Here is a 24,804-nt window from a genome sequence, read left to right as displayed (position 1 = left end):
CCCAGCTTGAGGACTCTCTGGAGGACGAGGCGGAGGTTGCAGCTCGGGGCTCGGACCCTGATGTTGCTCTCAATCTTGATACACCTGAAGGGGACGCCTTAGTAAATGATCTTATCTCGTCCATCAATCAGGTGTTGGATCTATCTCCCCCGCCTCCTCCTATAGAGGAGTCGGCCTCTCAGCAGGAGAAACACCAGTTTCGGTTTCCCATCGTACACGGAGTGCATTTTTTGATCACTCTAACTTCAGGGATGCCATCCAGAAGCCCAGAACGGTTCCGGACAAGCGCTTTACTAAGCGCCTTACTGACACACGTTACCCCTTCCCCGCTGACGTAGTTAAGGGTTGGGCTCAATGTCCCAAGGTGGATCCCCCAGTCTCCAGATTGGCGGCTAGATCTGTAGTTGCGGTTGCAGATGGCTCATCACTAAAAGATGCCACTGACAGGCAGATAGAACTCCTGATGAAATCCATCTATGAGGCCACGGGAGCGTCTTTTGCCCCGGCTTTTGCAGCCGTGTGGGCACTCCAAGCTATCTCAGCTTGTCTGGCTGAGATTAATGCGGTCACACGTACGTCTGCCCCGCAGGTTGCATCTTTAACCTCGCTGGCGTCGGCGTTTTCTTCCTACGCCATGAGCGCAGTCCTAGACTCAACTAGGCGTACAGCGGTGGCATCCGCTAATTCTGTTGCAGTCCGCAGGGCCATGTGGCTGCGCGAATGGAAGGCAGACTCGGCTTCCAAGAGGTTCTTAACCGGTTTGCCGTTTTCTGGCGAGAGATTGTTTGGCGAACGATTGGATGAGATTATTAAGGAATCCAAGGGAAAGGACTCCTCCTTACCCCAGTCCAAACCCAAGAGACCTCAGCAACGAAAAATACAATCGAGGTTTCGGTCCTTTCGTCCCTCCGCCAAGCCACAGTCCTCTTCGTCCAATAGACAGGACAAAGGCCAGAGGAACTCCTATGCGTGGCGGTCTAAGTCACGCCCCCAAAAGACCGCCGGAGGCACTGCCCCCAAGGCGGCCTCCTCATGACTCACGGCATCCCCGAACCGCATCCTCGGTCGGTGGCAGGCTCTCCCGCTTTCGCGACGCCTGGTGGCCACATGTTCAAGACCGATGGGTGAGAGACATCCTGTCTCACAGTTACAGGATAGAGTTCAGCTCTCGTCCTCCGACCCGTTTCTTCAGAACCTCCCCGCCCCCCGCGCGGGCAGACGCACTTTTTCAAGCAGTGGACGCTCTGAAAAAAGAAGGAGTTGTGACCCCCGTTCCCACTCAGGAACAGGGTCGCGGTTTTTACTCCAACTTATTCGTGGTGCCAAAGAAAGACGGATCATTCCGTCCCGTTCTGGACCTCAAATTGCTCAACAAACACGTGAGCACCAGACGATTCCGGATGGAATCTCTCCGCTCGGTCATCGCCTCGATGTCACAAGGAGACTTCCTCGCATCGATCGACATCAAGGATGCTTATCTCCATGTGCCGATCGCACCAGAACATCAACGCTTTTTGCGTTTCGCCATCGGGGACGAACACCTTCAGTTCGTGGCATTACCCTTCGGCCTGGCGACAGCCCCACGGGTTTTCACCAAAGTCATGGCATCCGTTGTGGCGATCCTGCATTCTCAGGGCCACTCGGTGATTCCCTACTTAGACGATCTCTTAGTCAGGGCTCCTTCTCGGGCGGCGTGTCAACACAGCCTTACCGTCGCTCTGGAGACCCTCCAGCAGTTCGGGTGGCTCATCAACTTCCCAAAATCCAAGTTGACACCGACCCAATCTCTGACTTATCTAGGGATGGAGTTTCACACGCAGTCAGCGGTAGTCAAGCTACCACTAGACAAACAGCTGTCACTGCAGGCAGGGGTGCAATCTCTGATTCAGACTCAGTCACACCCCTTGAGACGCCTCATGCACTTCCTGGGGAAGATGGTGGCAGCGATGGAAGCAGTGCCTTTCGCGCAATTCCATCTGCGCCCGCTCCAGTGGAACATTCTCCACAAATGGGACAGGAGGTCGAACTCTCTCGACAGGAACGTCTCTCTTTCCCTTGCAACAAAGACGTCTCTTCAGTGGTGGCTTCTTCCCACTTCTCTATCACAGGGAAAATCCTTCCTGCCCCCAACCTGGGCTGTGGTCACCACGGACGCGAGCCTGTCAGGGTGGGGAGCGGTGTTCCTCCATCACAGGGCTCAGGGAACCTGGACTCCGATAGAGTCTTCCCTTCAGATCAATGTCCTGGAGATAAGGGCAGTGTATCTGGCCCTATTGGCTTTCCAGCAGTTGCTGGAGGGCAGGCAGATCCGTATCCAGTCGGACAACGCCACTGCCGTCGCATACATCAACCACCAAGGCGGCACGCGGAGTCGTCAAGCCTTCCAAGAAGTCCGGCGAATTCTGCAGTGGGTGGAAGCCACAGCATCCACCATCTCCGCAGTTCACATACCGGGCGTAGAAAACTGGGAAGCAGATTTTCTCAGTCGTCAGGGAATGGATGCGGGGGAATGGTCCCTGCACCCAGAAGTGTTTCGAGAGATCTGTCGCCGCTGGGGAACGCCGGACGTCGATCTCATGGCGTCACGGCACAACAACAAGGTCCCGGCCTTCATGGCACGATCTCAAGATCACAGAGCTCTGGCGGCGGACGCATTAGTTCAGGATTGGTCGCAGTTTCGACTGCCTTATGTATTTCCTCCTCTGGCAATGCTGCCCAGAGTACTACGCAAGATCAGGTCCGACTGCCGTCGCGCCATTCTCGTCGCTCCAGACTGGCCGAGGCGGTCATGGTACCCGGATCTGTGGCATCTCACGGTGGGTCAGCCGTGGGCGCTGCCAGACCGCCCAGACTTGCTGTCGCAAGGGCCGTTTTTCCATCTGAATTCTGCGGCCCTCAACCTGACTGTGTGGCCATTGAGTCCTGGCTCCTAGCGTCTTCAGGGTAGTCTCAGGATGTCATTGCCACTATGAGACAGGCCAGGAAACCGACGTCCGCCAAGATCTATTACAGGGCTTGGCGGATTTTCTTGTCCTGGTGTTCTGATAAAGGTTTTACTCCCTGGCCTTTTGCCTTACCCACTTTTCTTTCCTTCCTTCAATCCGGAATGGATAAGGGGTTGTCACTTAGTTCTCTCAAAGGGCAAGTATCGGCACTCTCAATATTCTTTCAAAAGCGCCTGGCCAAGCTTCCGCAGGTCCGCACGTTCCTGCAGGGAGTTTGCCACATAGTCCCACCTTACAAGCGCCCGCTTGAACCCTGGGACCTTAACAGGGTGCTAACGGCTCTTCAGAAACCGCCTTTTGAGCCGCTGCGGGATGTCTCCTTATCACGTCTTTCGCAGAAAGTGGCATTTCTAGTAGCAGTTACTTCACTCCGTAGAGTGTCGGAGCTTGCAGCACTGTCATGCAAAGCCCCCTTCCTGGTTTTTCACCAGGATAAGGTGGTTCTCCGTCCTGTTCCGGAATTTCTCCCTAAGGTGGTATCGCCTTTTCATCTCAATCAGGATATCACCTTACCTTCATTTTGCCCTAATCCAATTCACCGCTTTGAAAAGGATTTGCACTCATTAGATCTAGTGAGAGCACTCCGATTCTACGTGTCTCGCACAGCGCCCCTGCGCCGTTCAGATGCGCTCCTTGTCCTTGTGGCCGGTCAGCGTAAGGGTTCGCAAGCTTCCAGGTCAACCTTGGCTCGGTGGATCAAGGAACAGATTCTTGAAGCTTACCGTTCTTCGGGGCTTCCGATTCCTTCGGGGCTGAAAGCCCATTCTACCAGAGCCGTGGGGGCGTCCTGGGCATTGCGGCACCAGGCAACGGCTCTACAAGTGTGTCAGGCAGCTACGTGGTCTAGTATGCACACTTTCACAAAGCACTATCAAGTGCATGCCTATGCTTCGGCAGATGCCAGTCTAGGTAGGCAAGTCCTTCAGGCGGCGGTGGCCCACCTGTAAGAGGGAGTCGTGTCGGCTCTTGTTATCGAGGTATTCTTTTACCCACCCAGGGACTGCTTTTGGACGTCCCAATTGTCTGGGTCTCCCAATGGAGCGACAAAGAAGAAGGGAATTTTGTTTACTTACCGTAAATTCCTTTTCTTCTAGCTCCTATTGGGAGACCCAGCACCCACCCCTGTTCCCTTCGGGCTAGTTGTTCTTTTGTGTACACATGTTGTTCATGTTCAATTGTTTCATGGTTTTCAGTTCTCCGAACATCCTTCGGATTGAATTTACCTTAAACCAATTTATAAGTTTCCTCCTTCCTGCTTTTGCACCAAAACTGAGGAGCCCGTGATGCACGGGAGGGTGTATAGGCAGAGGGGAGGGGTTACACTTTTGAGTGTAATACTTTGTGTGGCCTCCGGAGGCAGAAGCTATACACCCAATTGTCTGGGTCTCCCAATAGGAGCTAGAAGAAAAGGAATTTACGGTAAGTAAACAAAATTCCCTTCTTTGCTACCCCACCTGAGAGCAGCATAATGTAGAGACAGATCCTGATTCCAATGTTGTGTCACTTATTGGGCTGTTTGCTGTTAATTTGATAAAATCACTGTTGTTGTTTCTGCAGATCTAGCAGTTATTTGAATTTGGAGTTCTATATCCCACACCACTGATTGGCAGCTTTCTGCTCATATACAGTGGTCACAGAAAACTACCAATCAGTGTTGAGGGTGGGGTTTTACGGAGCTCATGAATATGTTGGACTACCTGCAGCATGCCAAGTAGTCCTGTAATGATAATTTCCTGCTGATCAATCAGTGATTTTATCACAACTACACTAAGTAGCCCAGTAAGTGACACATCCCTGGAATCAGGGTCTCTACATTATGCTGCTCTCAGATTAGGTGGCAAGAAGTTGGTGACAGATTCTCTTTAAAGGCTGCAGCGATCACATCTCCATCTGAACCAAGCAGGAGGTACAGTGCGGGTTTCTATTAATCCTTTCCTGGTCAGCTAGAGCCGGCAGCATATGCATCCTTGCATATCACAAAACAAGAGCCCTTTTGTCCATAGGCAAGGAGTAACTTTCTGACACTAATGGTTTGTTACCACTAGATAACCCGCTGCCATAAATCATCAATCGGCTACACAGAACTGATCAGTAGTCATTTCATAGTCTTTTTTTTTTTTTTTTTACAGGTCAACCTCGCTTCCGATATGCAAAAAATGATTGCTAATAATAGAATACCATTGCTCTTGGCAGCACGTCATAATGTGCTGTCGAGAGTTATGATTTTTTTTTTTTAAAAGGAAACTATCATCAGAAACTTATTTATTTATTTTAATCAGGGATTTGTGCTTGTAATTTTCACACTGGCCACTGGGACTTTTTTTTTTTAGATTAAAGGGAACCTGTCACCAGTTTTTCAGCCTATAAGCTGTGGCCACCACCAGTGGGCTCTTATACACAGCATTCTAACATGTGTATATAAGAGCCCAGGCTGCTGTGTAGAACATAAAAATCACTTTATAATACTTACCTAACGGTCGTGCTGCGGTGGATTTGAGTCAGATGGGTGTCTCTGTTGTTGGGTGCCGGTGCCTCCTCTTTTGGCCATCTTCGTCCTCCTTCTGAAGCCTTTGTGCATGACGTGTCCTACGTTACACAGACTCGCCGGTCCCGCGCATGCGCACTACAATACTTTGGTTTGCTCTGCTCAGGGAAGATCAAAGTGCGCCTGCTCAGGACCTCAATGCCGGCGAGTGTGGATGACGTAGGACGCGTCTTGCACCCTGGCTTTAGAAGAAGGACGACAAAGATGGCGGAAAGAGGCGGCACCGGACAACAGAGACACCCATCTGGTATTATAAAGTGTTTTTTATATTCAACACAGCAGCCTGGGCTCTTATATATACATGTTAGAATGCAGTATATAAGAGCCCACTGGTGGTGGCCGCAGCTTATATGCCGAAAAACTGGTCACAGGTTCCCTTTTAAGGTTCTTTTGGTTCAGGAAATAACTAAAGTTGATCGAACGGCCAATAATCCGGGGCCGGCGGATTACTGACAGATATAAAAAAAGAATCCGATGCGCTCCAGAATCCGGTGCCCATATAAGTCAATGGGGACCGGAATCCGGAGGGTAAAAACGTTTGTGGAGGGGCTAGGAGCGAGCGTGGCATACTCACCGAGGCGCTGTCATGGCGGCACACTCCTTCCGGGTCATGCTGTTACCTTCCGGAGCCGACAATTCAATACTCATGGTTTTCCCCGCCCACCGGCACGCGTTGGTTGCAGCTTGACATGCCCCCATCCTGAGTGGCAGCGTGTCAGCTAACTGCAACCAATCACAGGCGCCAGGACGGCCGGTGGGCGGGGAAAGCAGTGCACTGTCGTTCACGGTGGTAAACACTCGGCAGCACAGCTATAGCGCGCGGCTGCAGCCCCAGCCGTCACGCTGTATCTGTGCCCAGAGTCACACGTGCAAGGCTTTGCCGGGTGCTGCCATGGCAGACTCGCGTGAGCCCCTCGCATGTGTGATTCCGGTGAAAGTAAAAAAAAAAAAAAAAACCACGTGCAGTCCACCCTAATCTTCACATCCAGCCAAGATAACGCCGGCTGGGGGCTGGTATATCCTCAGCCCGCAGCCGTCCGGTACTGCCGCATCTGTTAGATGCGACATACCGGTGTGAGCTACTGTCTCTTCCCGCTGGCATGATGCGGTGCCAGTCGGGGTAATAGCAAGGGTTAGCAGCGGTGCACGGCTGCTGCTAAACCCTAGCTTTGTGTGATGGTACAGGCGTCTATCAGATACCTGCATCACACAAACCTGTAAATGACAGTAAATAAACACAGACACACAGAAAAATCCTTTATTTGAAATAAAGTACAAAACACTCCTCCTTCACCACTTTATTAAGCCCCAAAGAAACTTTGCAGCTCCGACGTAATCCACAGGAGAAGTCCCGCGGCGACACATCCAGCTCTGCTACATGTCAGAGCGAGCAGCTATAGAGCACGGCTGCCCGCTCTGAGTGCAGCCTATTACTGAGCCGCGATAAGCGATGACCGCGGCAGAGACTGTCACAGGCTGGGGGCGCGTCAGCCAGGAACCAATCACAGCTGAGAGGACGGCCGGTGGGCGGGGAAAACACGGAAAGCTGTGTGATTGCGTGCACAGCACAGGAAGTGAAAGCGCGACCTGGAAGCAGAGTGCCACCATGACACGGAGTCTGGTAAGTATGAAACGCTCATTTATTTATTGTTTTTTTTTTCATTTTTATTAATTGTCGATTCCGGATCGTGCAGCCGGAATCCCACGTCCGGGTCCAGCCCGGGGATAGCCCTGAAACCATGCGGATCTGGACGTTTACAGCCCGGGTCCGCTCAGCACTAGAAATAACACATGCACATAAGCTGCAATGAACAGACTCCGACCCTACCTTTTGTGTTGAAGCATCTAATAAACGTGCAAATGTCAAAATGAAGGAAGCAGGAGCAGGCCAGACATGGCCTATTGTGTATTCTGGATCTATGTTATCAGCAGTGTGTCGAGTCATTGTAATCCTACCTCTGCCAATAAGGAGCCTGCTGAAAACTCTGCTCTGAAAGGACAGAGAGTAAAGGGTACTTTACACGCTGCGATATCGGTATCGATATCGCCAGCGAGCGTACCCGCCCCCATCGGTTGTGCGTCACAGGCAAATCGCTGCCCGTGGCGCACAACATCGCTAGGAACAGTCACACATACTTACCTGCATAGCGACATCGCTGTGACCGACAAACCGCCTCCTTTCTAAGGGGGCGGTTCATTCGGCGTCACAGCGACGTCACAGCAGCGTCACTGAACGCCGTCCAATAGAAGCGGAGGGGCGGAGATGAGCGGGCCGAAAATCCCGCCCACCTCCTTCCTTCCTCATTGCCGGCGGTCGCAGGTACGGAGTTGGTCGTCGTTCCTGCGGTGTCACACACAGCGAGGTGTACTGCCGCAGGAACGACGAACAACCTCGTTACTGCACATACAACGATTTTTGGTAAATGAACGACCTCTCCAAAATAAACGATTTTTACCGTTTTTGCGATCATTGAAGGTCGCTCGTACATGTCACGCTGCGATGTCTCTAACGACGCGCAAACACCGTGACCCCGAGGATAAATCGTTAGCGATGTCGCAGCGTGTAAATGGCCCTTTAGAGTCTGAATTAGCCCTAGTGAAAATTTCAAGATTACTAATTTTGTTTTGTAATTAAAATTGTGATTTAAAAAAATACTTGTAACACAAAAACCTGATAAACAATAGGTAATATTTTAATGATAGCTTCCCTTTAGCACCTTAAAGATCATTTCCCCCAATGAATGTGCCGTTTGCTTGTTGATTGTGTAATTGTCAGCCTGCGTACACTGCACGGTTATCGTGAAGGAGCGCAGTAGCCTGTAGTAACCTGCAGGATTCACGGTTCACTTTACACTCATCCTCACTCATTGATTTATGTTCTCTAGGAATGATTTGGCGATAGCAGGATTCCAGTTCTGCATCTTGAGTCTGGATGAAAAAATTGAGAAAGAAAAAGAATTGTCTGAGGAGATCCTGACAGGTAAAATAAATAGATTTAGTCTACAAACCTGTCATCAGAACCACTTCTTATAGTTTTAGCTTCATTGATAAAGAGGCACTTTTACTTGTGTATACAATAATTCAGTTGTTTAAAGTGAATATTCATCTTTTAATAGAGTTTTTTTAGGTCCAAAATGTTGTTCCAATTAATTTTTAATATACTGCCTATTTATAGTAGTGCAAGCTTTTTTTTTTCTAGATACAAAGCCTGAGAGAAAAGGGGGCTAATGATCTTGTTCATACTGGCCTATAAAAGGATGCACTTCAGATTGCTGTACAGATATTTAAAGAAATTAACTAGCACAGAATTTAGACCACTTTTTTAATGATTTTTGGGGTGACCATTCACTTTAACCCCTTTACGACAGCCGTACGGATTAAAACGGCTGCAGGAAAGGGTACTAATTCTATATCGCCATTTTAAAACGGCGACAAGAAAAAAGTAAATAGCGCCCCCCAGCGTCGGAAAATCGGGGGTAGCTGAGACTCTGGAGATGACAATTCGAGCCGTTTTTTTCCCGGACTCCGGTCACTTGATCACCAATATTCGCCGTATAAGTGTGATCACGTTGCAGAAAATGGAAGCACCGGTAAAAAATGATTTATCTTCCACCTGGCATTATGAAACATGTCAGATGGGAGATAAATCTCCTCCTCCGGTCCCCCGATGTGGCCAAAGTGCCCCCCATCCCTGGTCCCTATCCCCCTCCCCCTCTACTAAGATGGCGGTTGCAATAGTGGCGCACTTGCTGCACGTGTCTTTCTCCTCCTGATTTTTGCTTCATCTGACATGTCAAATAAGGCAGAAAAGTCCTCCCTAGGTCCAGCTATTTCACCCACGGTATCCCCCGGTTCCCTCGGTACCTGCTGCAGCGTGGATCCCCAGCCTCCTTCTCCTTGTCTTCAGAAAAAAATGTCGGCCGCATGCGCAGAGCACTGTCTGTCAGCCAGCTCACTGCGCATAATAATACTGAGGTTAGTGCAGCTCACACTGCCGTGCTGTGGACCCGGAGAGTGTGGCTGCAGCATTCTCACTCAGATTACTGCATCCACACTGCTCACACGGAGTTCGGCACTTCCAGAACATGGGGGATGCGTTCCCTGAGCGTGCCCCCCATATTCTGGAATGAGGTTATTGCAGGTCACTCTGCCTTCAGTTGGACCCGGGCAGTGTGGCTGCAGTATTCTCACTCAGGTCACTGCATCTACACTTCTCACATGTAGTGCTGCATTTCCAGAAAATATGGATACGTTCATTGAGCATGCCCCCCATATTCTGGAAGGTAGAGTCGTCGTGAGACCTCCAGAATGGATTACCCCAGACCAGATTTTTTTTTCTTTTCAATAAATTGGTGAAAGAGACAATGTGTTGGTGAGGGTTTTTTTCAAATACATTTTTTTTGTCGCCTTTTAATTTTTTTTTTTATTACTGACTGGGTTCGTAATGTTGGGATAGACGCCTTGATATTACAAACCCCCTGTGCTTTATTCCAGGTGACATTACAGCTGGTATAAACCCTTTATATTACCCCATTTGCCATTGCACCAGAGCAATGGGATGAGCCAGGGCGAAGTGCCAGGGTTGGCGCATCTAATGGATGCGCCACTTCTGGGGCGGCTGAGGCCTGCTATTTTTAGGATGGGAAGGGCCAAATGACCATGGCCCTTCTCTCCTGAGAATACCAGACCCTGGCTGTCTACTTTACATTGGCTAGTAATCTAATTTGGGGAGGGACCACACGTTTGTTTTTTTGTTTTTTCTTTATCGTTCCTATGGGAGACCCAGACATTGGGTGTATAGCTTCTGCCTCCGGAGGACACACAAAGTACTACACTCAAAAGTGTAGCTCCTCCCTCTGAGCTTATACACCCCCTGGAGAACCAGATCTAGCCAGTTTATCGCTTTGTGTTCAGGAGGCATACATCCACACATGCATTCTCATCTGATTTTTGATTTTTGGAAAGAGTTTGAAGAAAAGCGGGTCCAAGCCTGGACCCCCGGCATGTCCCTTCTCACCCCACTGTGTCGGCGGTGCTGTTAAGGTTGATTCCAAGGCTGGAGCCTTACATGCCGTGCTCCTTCACCATCCCTCCTGGGCTCTGGCTTGAAGTGGGAGCCAGCACGGTTCTCCATGCTTGGCAGGAGACCGGTCTCCATCCGCAGCCCTTCAGGATCCTGCTGGACCGGAGCACTCATCCCCAGGGACTTGGAACCCTGCGTCTCAGCAAGCTAAGTACCTGAGACGTTTATATATTGGGGGTCCCTGTACTTTATTGTTGTGGGAGAGTGTGCTGAGTGAGTTTTGTGACATTTCCGGCGGGTTCTCTGGCTGTCGCCCGAGAACCGCGCCGATGGTGCCTGCTCAAAGGAGGCCTACTTTCGGTTTCACTGCCCTCGCATGTCATTCATGCAGAGGGACAGCGCGGCTCCGCCCAGCGGCCGTTCTGCACAGGGGAGGGACACTCCTCACTGGGTACATGTCTCCTCCCCTGTAAGTCTCTATGGCCCTCCAGATCCCGCTCCCAGAGTAAGTCCCGCCCCCTCTCTTCGCTCCGGCGGCCATTTTCTCAGCGTTTTGTCCTGCGATCAGCACTGGTCTGCAGCATCCCTGCTGAGGTGCTTGGGGGTCCGGGCTTTGGGATCTGGAGGGCACACAACACCGCTCCAGCGGTCTGGTAAGCCACAACCTCTGGTTGTGAACCTCTGTATATACTCTCTGGGGGTCATTCTGGCAGAGCCCCCACTCCAGCAGCATGTCTCACACGAGGAGCAAGGCTCCTAAGCTGTATTCAGTATGCACTGCATGTAAGCTCCTACTGCTTGAACCGAGCATCTATCCACATTGTGATGCCTGCTCTAACCTGACGATGCCTCAGCCTGGAATCGCACCCCCAGTGGTCTCTCCGGCTGCTCCGGCTCCTGTGGCTGAACCCCCGGCTTGGGTAGAATCCTTATCTAGGTCTATCTCCCAGTCTTTTGCCGACTCCATGGGACAGCTGTCCAGGACTTTGCTGAACATGCATCAGCCCCCTTCACAGGGTGCCTCTGCTGCTAGGGCTCTCTCAGGACCGGAGCTCACAGAGGATTCATCATCTGGTCCCAGACCCCGTCCTCCTAAGAGGAGACGCAGGGCTCCCTCTCCTTCCTCGTCCCGCGGCTCTGTTTCAGAAGCTGACTCGCGGGACGAGGAGGATGCCTTTATAGGGGGCTCGGAGGCTAACTCCATGTGCCCCATTGATCTGTCCGAAAGTGACTCAGATGTTAGTGATTTGATTGCGTCCATTAATTCTGTACTGGATCTCAATCCGCCAGTATCAGAGGAGCAACCCTCTCTGGCAGAAAAGCACCAGTTCACCTCGCCTAAGAGGACAAAGAGTGTGTTCTTTAACCACTCCAGTTTTCAGGCCGCTGTGACCAAGCCTAGGGCCTGTCCTGACAAACGCTTCCCAAAGCGTGGTTCTGATGACCGTTTTCCCTTTCCACCTGAGGTGGTCAAGGAGTGGGCTCATTCACCAAAGGTAGACCCCCCAGTGTCTAGACTCTCAGCCCGGACCGTTGTATCAGTGGCTGATGGCACCTCTCTTAAGGATTCCACTGACCGCCAGGTTGACCTTCTGGCCGAATCTGTATATGAGGCGGCAGGGGCCTCGTTCTCCCCAACTTTTGCAGCAGTGTGGGCTCTCAAAGCCATCTCTGCTTCTCTAGAGGAGATGCATTCCCTCGCCAGGGAATCTATGCCCGAAATGGTTACCTTAACTTCCCAAGCTTCAGCTTTTTCATCCTATGCCATGTCTGCCATGCTGGAGGCTTCTCACCGCACTGCGGTGGCTTCGGCTAATTCCCTCGCTATCCGCAGGATCTTGTGGCTTCGAGAGTGGAAGGCAGATGCTTCTTCAAAGAAGTACCTTGCTGGACTCCCTTTTGCTGGGTCCAGGCTGTTCGGTGAACAGCTGGATGAAATTATTAAGGAAGCTACTGGCGGGAAGAGTACTTCCATGCCACAAACCAAAACCAGGAAACCTGTCCAGGGTAGGAACCAGTCGAGGTTTCGTTCCTTTCGTTCCTCCAACTGGTCGTCTTCTAAGCCCTCGGCCTCATCCACTAACTCAGCCAAGGACCAAAAATCCAACTGGCGCACAAAAGCGCGTCCACAGAAGACCGCAGGAGCTGCTGCCACTAAGGCAGCCTCCTCTTGACTATCTGTCCGCGCCAGCAACATCCTTAGTCGGTGGCAGGCTCTCCCACTTTGGCGACGCGTGGTTTCAACGCGTCTCCGATCAGTGGGTGCGGGATATCATCTCCCACGGCTACAGGATAGAATTCTCTTCCAACCCACCAGACAGATTTTTTCGGTCAACTCCCCCCTGCTCCAAGGCCGCCGCCTTCTCTCAGGCCGTGGCATCCTTGCAGGCCAACGGAGTAATTGTACCGGTTCCCGCCCGGGAACGGTTCAGAGGTTTCTACTCAAATCTCTTCCTAGTCCCCAAAAAGGACGGTTCCTTCCGGCCCATCCTGGATCTCAAGCTTCTCAACAAGCATGTTCAGGTGCGGCATTTTCGCATGGAGTCTCTGCGGTCAGTCATTGCCTCAATGACCCAAGGGAATTTCCTGGCATCCATCGACATCAGAGATGCCTATCTCCATGTGCCAATTGCAGTTTCACACCAGCGTTGGCTACGTTTTGCAATTGGAGAGGGACATTTCCAATTCGTGGCTCTTCCCTTCGGGTTAGCCACGGCCCCTCGGGTATTCACCAAGGTCATGGCAGCAGTGGTTGCGGTTCTGCACCTCCAGGGGTTGGCAGTGATTCCTTACCTGGACGATCTTCTAGTCAAAGCTTCATCCAGCGCAGACTGTCAGCGGAGTGTCTCGCTCACTCTCGCCACTCTAGCCCAATTCGGGTGGCTTGTCAATCTGCCCAAATCCACTCTGACTCCGACCCAGAGGCTCACGTACCTAGGGATGCAGTTCGAGACTCTGCCGGCACTTGTGAAGTTGCCCTTAATCAAACAGCAGTCCCTCCAACTGGCGGTGCGCTCTCTGCTGAGGCCCCGCCGTTATTCCATCAGGCACCTGATGCAGGTGCTGGGTCAGATGGTGGCGTCAATGGAGGCTGTTCCCTTTGCCCAGTTCCATCTGCGTCCATTGCAGCTGGACATTCTCCGCTGTTGGGACAAGCGGCCTTCCTCCTTGCACAGGTTAGTGGCTCTGTCGCCACAGACCAGGAGCTCTCTTCAGTGGTGGCTTCGGCCCCTCTCTCTGTCTCAGGGACGCTCCTTCCTGGCCCCGTCCTGGGTGATCCTCACCACGGATGCCAGTCTATCCGGCTGGGGAGCGGTATGTCTCCACCACCGAGCACAGGGCACTTGGACTCCATCCGAGTCAGCCCTCTCGATCAATGTGCTGGAAACCAGAGCCGTGCTTCTGGTTCTCCTAGCTTTTCACCGCCTATTGGCGGGCAAGCACATCCGAGTTCAGTCAGACAACGCGACAGCGGTTGCCTACATCAATCACCAAGGCGGGACACGCAGCCGCCTGGCAATGTTGGAGGTACAACGCATCCTTCAATGGACGGAGGACTCCAAGTCCACCATATCCGCAGTCCACATCCCAGGCGTGGAAAACTGGGAGGCAGATTATCTCAGCCGTCAAACAGTGGACAGTGGCGAGTGGTCCCTGCATCCGGCAGTGTTTCAGTCAATCTGCCGCAAGTGGGGCACTCCGGACGTGGACCTAATGGCATCCCGTCACAACAACAAGGTTCCGGTTTACGTGGCTCGCTCCCACGATCCTCAGGCATTCGCCGCGGACGCTCTGGTTCAAGATTGGTCCCAGTTTCGTCTGTCCTACGTGTTTCCCCCTCTAGCTCTCTTGCCCAGAGTTCTGCGCAAGATCAGAATGGAGGGCCGTCGAGTCATCCTCATTGCTCCGGACTGGCCCAGGCGAGCTTGGTACCCAGACCTGCTCCATCTGTCCGTAGAGGTGCCGTGGCATCTTCCGGACCGTCCAGACCTTCTCTCACAAGGTCCGTTTTTCCGCCAGAATTCTGCGGCTCTCAGATTGACGGCGTGGCTCTTGAGTCCTGGATCTTGACGGCTTCTGGTATCCCCCCTGAAGTCATCTCCACTATGACTCGGGCCCGTAAGTCTTCCTCTGCCAAGATCTATCACAGGACTTGGAAAATTTTCCTGTCCTGGTGTCGCTCTTCCGGCCATCCTCCTTGGCCTTTTTCCTTGCCGACCCTTCTGTCCTTTCTACAGACCGGTCTGCAGCTGGGACTGTCCCTCAACTCTCTCAAGGGACAAGTCTCGGCTCTGTCAGTGCTGTTCCAGCGGCGTATCGCCCGGCTGGCTCAGGTCCGCACCTTCATGCAGGGCGCGTCTCACATCATTCCACCTTACCGGCGGCCCTTGGATCCCTGGGACCTCAATTTGGTTCTCACGGTTTTGCAGAAACCCCCCTTTGAGCCTCTTAGGGAGGTTTCTTTGTTTCGTCTTTCACAGAAAGTGGTCTTTCTAGTGGCCATAACTTCCCTCAGGAGAGTCTCTGATTTGCGCTCTCTTCGGAGTCACCTTTTTTGGTTTTTCATCAAGACAAGGTGGTTCTCCGTCCGACTCCGGACTTTCTCCCTAAGGTGGTTTCTCCTTTCCACCTTAACCAGGACATTACCCTACCTTCCTTTTGTCCGGCTCCAGTTCATCGCTTTGAAAAAGCGTTGCATACTCTGGATCTGGTGCGTGCTCTCCGGATCTATGTGTCTCGCACCGTTGCTCTTAGGCGGTGCACCTCTCTTTTTGTGCTAACCACAGGTCGGCGTAAGGGCCTCTCTGCTTCTAAGCCGACCTTAGCCCGTTGGATTAGGTCGACCATTTCGGATGCCTACCAGTGTTCTCAGGTGCCTCCCCCGCCGGGGATCAAGGCACACTCGACCAGAGCTGTCGGTGCCTCTTGGGCTTTCAGGCACCAGGCTACGGCTCAGCAAGTCTGTCAGGCTGCCACTTGGACTAGCCTGCATACCTTTTCAAAGCACTACCAAGTGCATGCTCATGCTTCGGCAGATGCGAGCTTGGGCAGACGCATCCTTCAGGCGGCTGTCGCCCATTTGTGAAGTTAGGCTCCGCCTACTTCTTAGTTTTTTTGTTTATTCCCACCCATGGAATGCTTTGAGACGTCCCAATGTCTGGGTCTCCCATAGGAACAATAAAGAAAAAGAGAATTTTGTTTACTTACCGTAAATTCTTTTTCTTATAGTTCCGTATTGGGAGACCCAGCACCCTCCCTGTTGCCTGTTGGCAGTTTCTTGTTCCGCGTGTTATCACCGGCTGTTGTCGTGGACAGAGTCTCTGGTTGTTCCGGTTCTTGCTCTGTTTTTACTTGTGGGTGGCTATTCTCCTTCAGCTTTTGCACTAAACTGGCTAGATCTGGTTCTCGAGGGGGTGTATAAGCTCAGAGGGAGGAGCTACACTTTTGAGTGTAGTACTTTGTGTGTCCTCCGGAGGCAGAAGCTAAACACCCATGGTCTGGGTCTCCCAATACGGAACTATAAGAAAAAGAATTTACGGTAAGTAAACAAAATTCTCTTTTTTTATTATTTGCGCTCTGTTTTGATTACCAGCCAAGATAAAACTGCCAGCTGTGGGCTGCAGCTGTCTGCTTTACCCCAGGTGGCTATCAAAAAAGGGGGGTGATCCTACGTTGTTTTTTTAAACTATTTGTTTTTTGGCTAAATACAAGGCTAAACACACTTTAGTGTAACATGAAAGGCACTAAAGGGTGCCAGCTTAGAATATGTAGGGGGTGGGACATTATATATGTGTTTTACCTCTGTCTGTCTATCCATCCATCCTAGCTTTTTAGGCTGTGTGCCAATGATCAGGATTTGCAGCATTTTGGACGCAGAGTGTTTTCGCTGCGTCCATAATGCTGTGATGTGCAGTACAAGCGCAGTGGAAGGATTTCTAGAAATCCCATGCCCACTGTGCTTCTTTTCTCTGTAGTATAAACTGACCATCGGTGTGGCTTCCTGAGCCGCAGTATATCAATTGTGTGCTGCGGAGATGAGAGTGTTCTCCGCGGGGAGAATAGAGTTAAAGTATGCAGCGGCCCTAACCAGGATTGGGCATGGGCAGCTGCGTTCTCCTATGGACACACTTTAATCTCTGCAGGAAGGCTGACACTGTGTCCTAGACGCCGTGTCGCCGGGTTGTGGGCACACAGCCTAAAAGTGAGAAATTTGCTGATACAGCAACAGTTTTGCAAAGTACCTGTGGATTCAAAATGCTAACTATACCCCTGAATAAAATCCTTGAGGGGTCTAGTTTCCAAACTGGGGTTACTTGTGGAGAGTTTTTGCTCTATAGGAGCCCTGCGAAAGTGACATTGTGACCACAATTTATTTCAACTTTTCCAAAATTCATAGTGCTCCGTCCATTCCAAGCCCTCCTGTTTACGGGGTTTAGAGAGATTTTTTTTTTTACTTGTTATTTAAAGAATCTTTACATTTTTTTTGTTACTTAGTGCTTAATTTTTGTCACTTTTATACAATATTTTCTTTGTCGCTCCATTGGGAGACCCAGACAATTGGGGTGTATAGCTTCTGCCTCCGGAGGCCACACAAAGTATTACACTTAAAAAAGTGTAACCCCTCCCCTCTGCCTATACACCCTCCCGTGGATCACGGGCTCCTCAGTTTTATGCTTTGTGTGGAAGGAGGCACACATCCACTCATGCATTCTCATATTAGTTATGTCGGTTGGAAGAAAAGAGGGCCCCCACGGGGCCCCCGGCATGTTCCCTTCTCACCCCACTACGTCGGCGGTGTTGTTAAGGTTGAGGTACCCATTGTGGGTACAAAGGCCGGAGCCTCATGCCGTCTCCTTCACCATCCCTTAGCGGCTCTGGGAGAAGTGGGATCCTGAGCGGTCATCCATTTACTGGGACCGTGCTCCCTCCGCAGCCCCTGTGGGAATCTGCCGTACCGGAGTCTATTCAACCTCAGGGACCGGGCCCTGCAACTCTAAGGTACTCTGTGTCCCCATAGTGGACTGTGCAGGGAGCGCACCTTCTTCCCGGACGCTGCGGCAGCTGCTGAATTGAGAAGGCCGGCGGACTTCCGCACCGACCGTGCCTGCTTGTCGGGCGCGGTCTCAAATTTAGTCCCCGGCTTCATTGCGGCCTAGTCGCGAAAATCCCGCCCCCGGGCCTGCCTGTCAGGGGTAAGGGCGGGACAGCCGACCTGACGTCGGATGTGAGGGCCGGACCATCCTGCATGTTTCCTCCCCCCTCACTGATCACTGTGGGGACCCCAGATTCCCGCACTTTCCTGGCGCCGCCCACGGCTCCACTCCTCCCCTGAGAGCTCCGGCAGCCATTTTTTTTGGCATTCTGCCGGTGGAGGATTCTCAGTGAAGAGCTCTGCAGCTCCGGGGGACCTAAGGCAGGGAATCTGGAGGACACACACTCCGCTTTTTAGCGGTCGGTAAGCCACACCGGTCACCCGGTGCTGGTCCCCCTAGGGTACCGGAATAGATACGTATTTATATATATATATTCTGTTCGGTCGGGCTGTATACCCTTTTTTTGCCCATATACCCTCAGTGATCATTCTCCTAGGAGACAACAGCATGTCGTCCACAAGGAGCAAAGCTGTTAAGGCACAGGGTTTTTTTGCGGACGGTACCTCTTGTGCGGCTATGTTACCTGCGGGTTCCACCTACCCTCACTGTGAGCAATGCTCGACACCTGCTTCGCTTGCTCAGCCGGAGCCTCGGTCACTAGTGGGCCCCTCGGCTCATGTAGACCCCCCTGCTCCCCCTGTCCAGGCGGCAGGGACAGAATTTGCCTCTTTTGCTGAGAAACTCTCTGAGTCACTTTCACAATCCATGGCTCAGTCTATGTTCAAGTGGTCTGTCAAGCTGCTAGAAGCTTTGCAGTCCAGACCGGTCCTTACACAGGCCCCGGCCCCTGTTGGATCGTCGCCTCCAGGCCCCTCTCGGTCTGCGCCGCAGCGCGCTCCCAGGTTGGGCCCTAGGTCTCACGTGGAGGACTCCTGCCCGGACCACAGTCCTAGACAGGCTAAGCGGGCTCGCTGGGAATCTTCCCCGACTTCTTCACGCTGCTCGGGTTCCCAGCTTGAGGACTCTCTGGAGGACGAGGCGGACGTCGCAGCTCAGGGCTCTGACGTCGCCCTTAACCTTGATACACCTGAAGGGGACGCCTTAGTGAATGATCTTATCTCGTCCATCAATCAGGTGTTGGATCTCTCTCCCCCGCCTCCTACTGTAGAGGAGTCGGCGTCTCAGCAGGAGAAACACCAGTTTAGGTTCCCCAAACGTACACGTAGTGCGTTTTTCGATCACTCTAACTTCAGAGATGCTGTCCAGAAGCCCAGAACGGTTCCGGACAAGCGCTTTACTAAGCGCCTCACTGACACGCGTTACCCCTTCCCCTCCGAGGTCGTTAAGGGTTGGGCTCAGTGTCCCAAGGTGGATCCTGCAGTCTCTAGATTGGCGGCTAGATCTGTGGTATCGGTTGCAGATGGCTCATCGCTAAAGGATGCCACTGACCGGCAGATAGAGCTTCTGGTGAAGTCCATCTATGAGGCCACGGGCGCGTCTTTTGCCCCGGCTTTTGCAGCCGTGTGGGCACTCCAAGCTATCTCGGCTTGTCTGGCTGAGATTAATGCTGTCACACGTAATTCTGCTCCGCAAGTTGCGTCTTTGACTTCTCAAGCGTCGGCTTTTTCTTCCTACGCCATGAACGCAGTCCTAGACTCTGCTGGCCGTACAGCTGTGGCATCCGCTAACTCTGTGGCAGTCCGCAGGGCCATGTGGCTGCGCGAATGGAAGGCAGACTCGGCCTCCAAGAGGTTCTTAACCGGTTTGCCGTTTTCTGGCGACCGCTTGTTTGGCGAACGATTGGATGAGATTATTAAGGAATCCAAGGGAAAGGACTCCTCCTTACCCCAATCCAAACCTAAGAGACCTCAGCAACGAAAAATACAATCGAGGTTTCGGTCCTTTCGTCCCTCCGCCAAGCCCCAATCCTCTTCGTCCAGCAGGCCGCAGAAAGGCCAGAGGAACTCCTATGCGTGGCGGTCCAAGTCACGCCCCCAAAAGGCCGCAGGAGGCACTGCCTCCAAGGCGGCCTCCTCATGACTCTCGGCATTCCCTAGCCGCATCCTCGGTCGGTGGTAGGCTCTCCCGCTTTGGCGACGCCTGGTGGCCACATGTTCAAGACCGATGGGTGAGAGACATTCTGTCTCACGGTTACAGGATAGAGTTCAGCTCCCGACCTACGGCTCGTTTCTTCAGAACCTCTCCGCCCCCCGCTCAGGCCGACGCACTTTTTCAGGCAGTGGACGCTCTGAAGACAGAAGGAGTTGTGATCCCCGTTCCCCTTCAGGAACGTGGTCGCGGCTTTTACTCCAACTTGTTCGTGGTGCCAAAAAAGGACGGATCATTCCGTCCCGTTCTGGACCTCAAACTACTCAACAGACATGTGAGAACCAGACTGTTTCGGATGGAATCTCTCTGCTCGGTCATCGCCTCGATGTCACAAGGAGACTTCCTAGCATCGATCGACATCAAGGATGCTTATCTCCACGTGCCGATCGCACCCGAGCATCAACGCTTCTTGCGTTTCGCCATCGGGGACGAACACCTTCAGTTCGTGGCATTGCCTTTCGGCCTGGCGACAGCCCCACGGGTTTTCACCAAAGTCATGGCATCCGTTGTGGCGGTCCTACACTCTCAGGGCCACTCGGTGATTCCCTACTTAGACGATCTCCTAGTCAGGGCCCCTTCTCGGGTGGCGTGTCAACACAGCCTTACCGTCGCTCTGGCGACTCTCCAGCAGTTCGGGTGGATCATCAACTTCCCGAAATCCAAGTTGACACCGACCCAATCACTGACTTACCTCGGGATGGAGTTTCATACACTGTCAGCGGTAGTCAAGCTACCGCGGGACAAACAGCTTTCTCTGCAGGCAGGGGTGCAATCTCTTCTTCGGGGTCAGTCACACCCCTTAAGGCGCCTCATGCACTTCCTGGGGAAGATGGTGGCAGCGATGGAGGCAGTGGAAGCAGGAGGTCGGCTTCCCTCGACAGGAAAGTCTCTCTTTCCCTTGCAACCAAGACGTCTCTTCAGTGGTGGCTCCTTCCCAATTCTCTATCGCAGGGAAAATCCTTCCTACCCCCAACCTGGGCTGTGGTCACCACGGACGCGAGCCTGTCAGTGTGGGGAGCGGTTTTTCTCCACCACAGGGCTCAGGGAACCTGGACTCCGATAGAGTCTTCCCTTCAGATCAATGTTCTGGAGATAAGGGCAGTGTATCTAGCCCTATTGGCTTTCCATCGGTGGCTGGAGGGCAGGCAGATCCGTATCCAGTCGGACAACGCCACTGCCGTCGCATACATCAACCACCAAGGCGGCACTCGCAGTCGTCAAGCCTTCCAGGAAGTCCGGCAGATTCTGCAGTGGGTGGAAGCCACAGCCTCCACCATCTCTGCAGTTCACATCCCGGGCGTAGAAAACTGGGAAGCAGATTTTCTCAGTCGTCAGGGCATGGATGCGGGGGAATGGTCTCTACACCCAGAAGTGTTTCGAGAGATCTGTCGCCGCTGGGGAACGCCGGACGTCGATCTCATGGCGTCACGGCACAACAACAAAGTCCCGGCATTCATGGCTCGGTCTCTGGATCACAGAGCTCTGGCGGCGGATGCGTTAGTTCAGGATTGGTCGCAGTTTCGACTGCCTTACGTGTTTCCTCCTCTGGCGATGCTGCCCAGAGTGTTACGCAAGATCAGATCCGACTGCCGTCGCGCCATTCTCGTCGCTCCAGATTGGCCGAGGCGGTCGTGGTACCCGGATCTGTGGCATCTCACGGTGGGACAACCATGGGCGCTTCCAGACCGCCCAGACTTGCTGTCACAAGGCGCGTTTTTCCATCTGAATTCTGTGGCCCTCAACCTGACTGTGTGGCCATTGAGTCCTGGCTCCTAGCGTCTTCAGGGTTATCTCAGGATGTCATTGCCACCATGAGACAGGCCAGGAAGCCTACGTCCGCCAAGATCTATTACAGGTCTTGGCAAATCTTCTTAGCCTGGTGCTCTGATAACGGTTTTCCTCCATGGCCGTTTGCCTTACCCACTTTTCTTTCATTCCTTCAATCCGGAATGGACAAGGGGTTGTCACTCGGCTCTCTCAAGGGCCAAGTATCGGCGCTCTCCGTATTTTTTCAAAAGCGCCTAGCCAGGCTTCCGCAGGTCCGCACGTTCCCGCAGGGAGTTTGCCACATAGTCCCACCTTACAAACATCCGCTGGAACCCTGGGATCTTAACAGGGTGCTAACGGCTCTTCAGAAACCACCTTTCGAGCCGCTGCGGGATGTCTCTTTATCACGTCTTTCGCAGAAGGTGGCCTTTCTAGTGGCAGTTACATCACTCCGGAGAGTGTCTGAGCTTGCAGCGCTGTCATGCAAAGCCCCCTTCCTGGTGTTTCACCAGGATAAGGGGGTTCTGCTTCCGGTCCCGGATTTTCTCCCTAAGGTGGTATCTCCTTTTCATCTCAATCAAGATATCTCCTTGCCTTCATTTTGCCCTAATCCAATTCACCAATGTGAAAAGGATTTGCACTCTTTGGATCTAGTGAGAGCACTCCGGTTCTATGTGTCTCGCACGGCGCCCCTGCGTCGTTCAGATGCGCTCTTTGTCCTTGTCGCTGGCCAGCGTAAGGGTTCGCAGGCTTCCAAGTCAACCTTGGCTCGGTGGATTAAGGAACCGATTCTCGAAGCCTACCGTTCTTCTGGGCTTCCGCTTCCTTCAGGGCTGAAAGCCCATTCTACCAGAGCCGTGGGTGCGTCCTGTGCATTGCGGCACCGGGCTACGGCTCAGCAGGTGTGTCAGGCAGCTATGTGGTCTAGTCTGCACACTTTCACGAAACACTATCAAGTGCATACCTATGCTTCGGCAGAAGCCAGTTTAGGTAGGCGAGTCCTTCAGGCGGCGGTTGCCCACCTGTAACAGGGGGCCGTTGCGGCTCTTTTTATTGAGGTATTCTTTTACCCACCCAGGGACTGCTTTTGGACGTCCCAATTGTCTGGGTCTCCCAATGGAGCGACAAAGAAGAAGGGAATTTTGTTTACTTACCGTAAATTCCTTTTCTTCTAGCTCCTATTGGGAGACCCAGCACCCGCCCCTGTTCCCTTCGGGCTGTTGTTCTTTTGTGTACACATGTTGTTCATGTTGAATTGTTCTTTTGGTTCATGGTTTTCAGTTCTCTGAACATCCTTCGGATTGAATTTACCCTAGACCAATTTATAAGTTTTCTCCTTCGTGCTTTTGCACCAAAACTGAGGAGCCCGTGATCCACGGGAGGGTGTATAGGCAGAGGGGAGGGGTTACACTTTTTTAAGTGTAATACTTTGTGTGGCCTCCGGAGGCAGAAGCTATACACCCAATTGTCTGGGTCTCCCAATAGGAGCTAGAAGAAAAGGAATTTACGGTAAGTAAACAAAATTCCCTTCTTTTTATGGCGTGAGGGGGATATGTTTAACAATAACAAAAAAAAAACCCCAGAAGAAAAGTATCTGCTGCAAAAGAAAGAAAAATATCTAAGTCAAAATGCCACCAAAATACATTTTGAAATTGTCTACTTTTCATTTTAGTCCTTTTGATTTAGAAAATACATGGTTTTGGTTCATCAGGGGAAGGAATAGAAGCTGTTTGAGCTATTGGTGGGCCAGTATGTTTTTCTATTTATTTAGTTTTGTCTTCACTTTCTTATCGCTCTCATTTTGCAGATCATATGTTTATGTAAGACCTTTGTGGGGTACTTTACCATTATTACGCCTTGCTCCCACTTGCTATTAACATGGACAAGTGCAGTCCGATAAAACATCAGATTGCACTCACACCAGTGTTATACAATGGGGCAGTGTCCATCTGCTATTTTTTTTCTCATGCCATATCGGCATGAGAAAAGAATCACGGCATGCTGTGTTTGGCAGAGTCTTGCATCACACGAACCCAAACAAGTCAATTGATGAGTGTGAACATCGCACTGCACCTGTATGTCATCCAAGTGCAGTGCAATATATACGCACAGACAGCAGCGGAGAAGATGGAGAGGTCACTCTCTCCCTGTTCTCCACACCTGTTATCCAATCCCAAGATCGGAGCACAGTATAATGACACTTTGCAAAGGCATTTGATACTGTGCCACATAACTGTCTTATAATGAAGCTCCAGAAGCTTGGACTAGGGGAAACTATAAACAAATGGGTAAGGAATTGGCTAAAAGATAAGAAACAAAGAGTAATCATAAATGGTACGTAATTGGGCTATAGTCAACAGTGGGGTACCGCAGGAATCTGTGCTAGGATTGATTCTTTCTTCAGCGCTCTATTGGGAGACCCAGACGATTGGGGTATAGCTACTGCCCTCCGGAGGCCACACAAAGCACTACACCAAAAGTGCAAGGCCCCTCCCCTTCTGGCTATACCCCCCCCGTGGTATCACGGGTACTCCTGTTTTAGCTTTGTGTGCGAAGGAGGTCAGACATTCCATGCATAGCTCCACAGATTTTAGTCAGCAGTAGCTGCTGACTATTTCGGATGGAAGAAAAGAGAGCCCATATAGGGCCCCCAGCATGCTCCCTTCTCACCCCTGGATGGTGTTGTAAGGTTGAGGTACCTATTGCTGGTACAGGGCTGGAGCCTCACATGCTGTTTTCCTTCCACATCCCCTTGGGGGCTCTGTGGAAGTGGGATCCTGCCGGCCTCAAAGCTCTGACGCCGGGCTCCATCCACAGACCCATAGCACCTGGTGGATGCCGAGCAGGAGTACCATCAGGGACCGGGCCCTGCATCATACAGGTACTCTGTGTCCCCGGCAGGCACAGACGCACTCCGGGCTGGCTGGGTGTTGTAGTGCGCCGGGGACCGTACACTGAGCTGGTGTTCCTACAGTTATCTGGGGGACTTTGTGTTCTGGGAACGCAGCGCCGACCCCCACTGGACCGGGCGGCGCTGCTGTGACTTGTGGTGCGCCGGGGATACGCCGACCGCGCTTTTACGGCGGCGGCGTTTATAACTCTAGTCCCCGGCTTTTGGGCCTAGGACGCCGGCAGCTCCGATCGTTCCCGCCCCCACCCTGTCAATCAGGGTAGGGGAGAGACGCTGTTTCACGGCAGCGACGAGGGCTGGAGCCTGATTTACATGCTCCAGCCCTCTCATTAGGCACAGAGGGAAGCAGG

At 52.2% G+C, this 24,804-nt stretch overlaps 1 protein-coding gene across 3 annotated transcripts in view; it reads left to right on the top strand.

Annotated features, from left to right (window-relative positions):
* The window catches only part of TTC19 (tetratricopeptide repeat domain 19), an 81,810-nt gene that overhangs the window by 33,593 nt on the left and 23,413 nt on the right, over positions 1-24,804 (top strand). For all 3 annotated transcript variants that reach the window (XM_075335207.1, XM_075335206.1, XM_075335205.1), the window contains one exon: positions 8,436-8,530. In XM_075335207.1, coding sequence (XP_075191322.1) covers positions 8,436-8,530 — 95 coding nt within the window. The remainder of the gene's footprint in view (positions 1-8,435; positions 8,531-24,804) is intronic.

This window comes from Anomaloglossus baeobatrachus, chromosome 2, assembly GCF_048569485.1.
Source record: "Anomaloglossus baeobatrachus isolate aAnoBae1 chromosome 2, aAnoBae1.hap1, whole genome shotgun sequence".
Taxonomy (NCBI): Eukaryota; Metazoa; Chordata; class Amphibia; order Anura; family Aromobatidae; genus Anomaloglossus; species Anomaloglossus baeobatrachus.
This window is presented reverse-complemented; position numbering and strand designations above follow the sequence as displayed.